The sequence below is a fragment of the Solanum verrucosum genome, unplaced genomic scaffold (genome assembly GCF_900185275.1).
Source record: "Solanum verrucosum unplaced genomic scaffold, falcon-dt-bn FXZP01000158.1, whole genome shotgun sequence".
Classification (NCBI taxonomy): Eukaryota; Viridiplantae; Streptophyta; class Magnoliopsida; order Solanales; family Solanaceae; genus Solanum; species Solanum verrucosum.
Window position 1 is genome coordinate 35,973 of NW_026020411.1, and position 2,772 is coordinate 38,744.

The 2,772-nt window shown below is 37.7% G+C and overlaps 1 protein-coding gene across 1 annotated transcript; it reads right to left on the reverse strand.

Moving 5' to 3' along the window:
- Positions 1 to 1,164: 1,164 nt before the first annotated feature.
- LOC125840611 (uncharacterized) lies at positions 1,165 to 1,568 on the reverse strand. Its single transcript, XM_049519575.1, has 2 exons — positions 1,435 to 1,568; positions 1,165 to 1,366 (listed from the first exon to the last, which is right to left on the reverse strand). The coding sequence occupies exons 1-2, from the start codon at positions 1,566 to 1,568 to the stop codon at positions 1,165 to 1,167; spliced, it is 336 nt and encodes a 111-aa protein (XP_049375532.1).
- Positions 1,569 to 2,772: the final 1,204 nt, after the last annotated feature.

Consider the following 2,772-nt stretch of genomic DNA (forward strand, 5'->3'; position numbering starts at 1 on the left):
TGCTTCTATGATTCACTTAACAACAAGCACACATCAACTACGAATTATAATTTCTATACAACATTAAGAATATGCATTAAAACATATTTACATGTTATTCTATCATTCTTAGGGCTTCAATCATGCAATTTATTCTTTCAAACAATAATACTTTAAAACCCTAAGTCAAGAAGTGCATCTAGATATACATGATATGATTTAATCCAATTAATCAACAACACCCACAAAACCATCGTTCCAAGGGTAATTTAGAACTAATACTAACATTTTTAACATATAAATCATACCCAAGGTCAAGTACAACTTTGTGATCTCAACATTAACTAATAAATAGTTCATGGTGTCGAAATCAATTACCTTTAAAGTAAGCAAAGTTGGTGGGTGTGTTCCTATTAGGCTTCTTTTCAACCTTCAAACACTCGTGATGCTGAACCCGGACCTTTTCTTTAGTTGGACAGTAATATGGGAAGAAGAAGAAAGAAAAAGGAATAAAATTGAGAGAATAAGTGAGGGATTCTGGGAGAGAAGGAAATGGAGTAATTCTAGGAGTGATTTGGTTAAACGGGTAGTTGGGAATGTGTAGGGGTGGTTATTTTGAGAGTTGTAACGGTTGGGGAAGAAAGAGAGAAATAGGGGGTGTTTTTAAAAATGAAGAGTTTTAATTAAAAGGGGTCCGGGTCGGGTCGACTGTAACCCTAGTTTGGATCCATGAAACCCCATCGACGGTCTGTGAGTCAATCAACGGTCCGTCGATAGGTTTCGTGGTTCTCCCTGACACTTAGTGATTTTTAGAAAAAATACATGGGGTCTACGGATGCCATTTACGGTCCATAGATTGAACGATAGACCGTCTATGGGAACCGTAGACCACTGTACTAGTGACTATTTTGCAGATTTTTTTCTATGCATTCCTGCACACGTAGCAAACATTATGACTTCCTTTTTACATTTTATTGATTGTTTTGGGACACGGACCCTATTCTATCCTACTCAAGCCAATCTCTAAAAATTTCATAAAACTAAACTTCTATATAAAAGGAAAGAAAGCTAAAAGTTTATAAAAATATATAAACATTCCTAAGATTGGCTAGATATTACATCTTGGGTTGCCTCCCAAGTAGCGCTTGATTTAACGTCGCGACACGACGTAGACACCTTGATTACTCAGACTACATCGAGATCCCATTTCTCTCTCACTTTATTAATTTCTTCAAACTTCCACAAGTAGACCTTTATCTGTTGACCATTCAACGTGAACCTCATTCCTTCATTATTCTCGAGTTTAACCACTCCATGTGGAAATACTTGAGTCACTTTGAAAGGCCTGGTCCACTTGTACTTGAGCTTGACAGGGAACAAGCACAACCTTGTGTTAAATAAGAGTACCAAATCACCGGGAACAAATTCTCGTTTGCGATGTTTTAATCATGGTACTTCTTCATCTTCTCCTTGTACAAGGCTGAACTCTCATATGCTTTCAGGCCAAACTCATCGACCTCATTCATCTCATTTAATCTTTGACTTAATGTGGCGCCCCAATCCAAGTTCAGCTTTTTGAGTGCCCACATTGCTTTGCGCTCTAGCTCTACAGGAAAATGACAAGACTTCCCATATAAAACTTGGTAGGGGGACATACCTATGGGAGTTTTGAATGCAGTACGATAAGCCCATAGATCATCATCAAGTCATCTTGACCAATCTGTTTTATTTGCATTCACAGTCTTTGCAAGAATTTGCTTTATCTTTTTATTCGACACTTCAACTTGCCCACTAGACTGCGGATGATAAGGAGTTGCGATGTTGTGACGAACACCATACTTCTTAAGCAACATTTTGAACAACTTATTACAAAAGTGAGAACCTCCATCACTGATAATTTCCCCTGGTGTACCAAATCTGGAGAAGATATTCTTTTTCAGAAATGTTGTGACACTCTTACCTTCATTGTTTGAAAGCGCTACTGCTTCCACCCATTTAGACACATAGTCAACATCTACAAAAATATACTTCATCCCATTCGAACTCACAAATGGACCCATGAATTCAAGACCCCAAACATCAAACAACTCAATCATTAGTATCGGGTTTATTGGTAGTTCTTGCTTCCTTGAAATTCCTCCTTCTCTTTGACAACGATCACAAGACTAGGTGAACTCATGAGCATCTTGGTGGATAGTAGGCAAATAATACCCACACTGCAAATTTTTGTGAGCAGTCCAGATACCACTATGGTTCCCACCAACAGGAGATGGATGACACACCTCCATTATACTCATCATCTCAACTTTTGGCACACAACGACGAATAATCCCATCAGTACAAATACGAAATAAGTAAGGCTCTTCCGAAAAGAATTTCTTCACATCAGACATGAATTTTCTTCTTTGGTGAAATGACAAATCCGAATGCACCAAATCACTTGCTAAATAATTAGCAAAATCTGTGAACCAAGGAATAAGGTCATAAAAAGCAGACAATACTTGTTCATCAGGGAAAACATCATCAATTTCGACTCCATCTTCTAACTTGATCGTAGCCTCTTCTTCTAATCTAGACAAGTGATCAGCAACTTGATTTTCAGTTCCCTTCTTATCTTTAACTTCAAAGTCGAACTCTTGTAGCAATAATACCCATCTAATCAGTCTTGGTTTTGCATCTTTCTTTGCCATAAGATACCTTAATGCGGAATGATCAGTATGCACAATGACTTTAGTGCCAAGCAAATAGGATCTAAACTTCTCAAATGCAGAAACCACAACAACCAATTCTTGT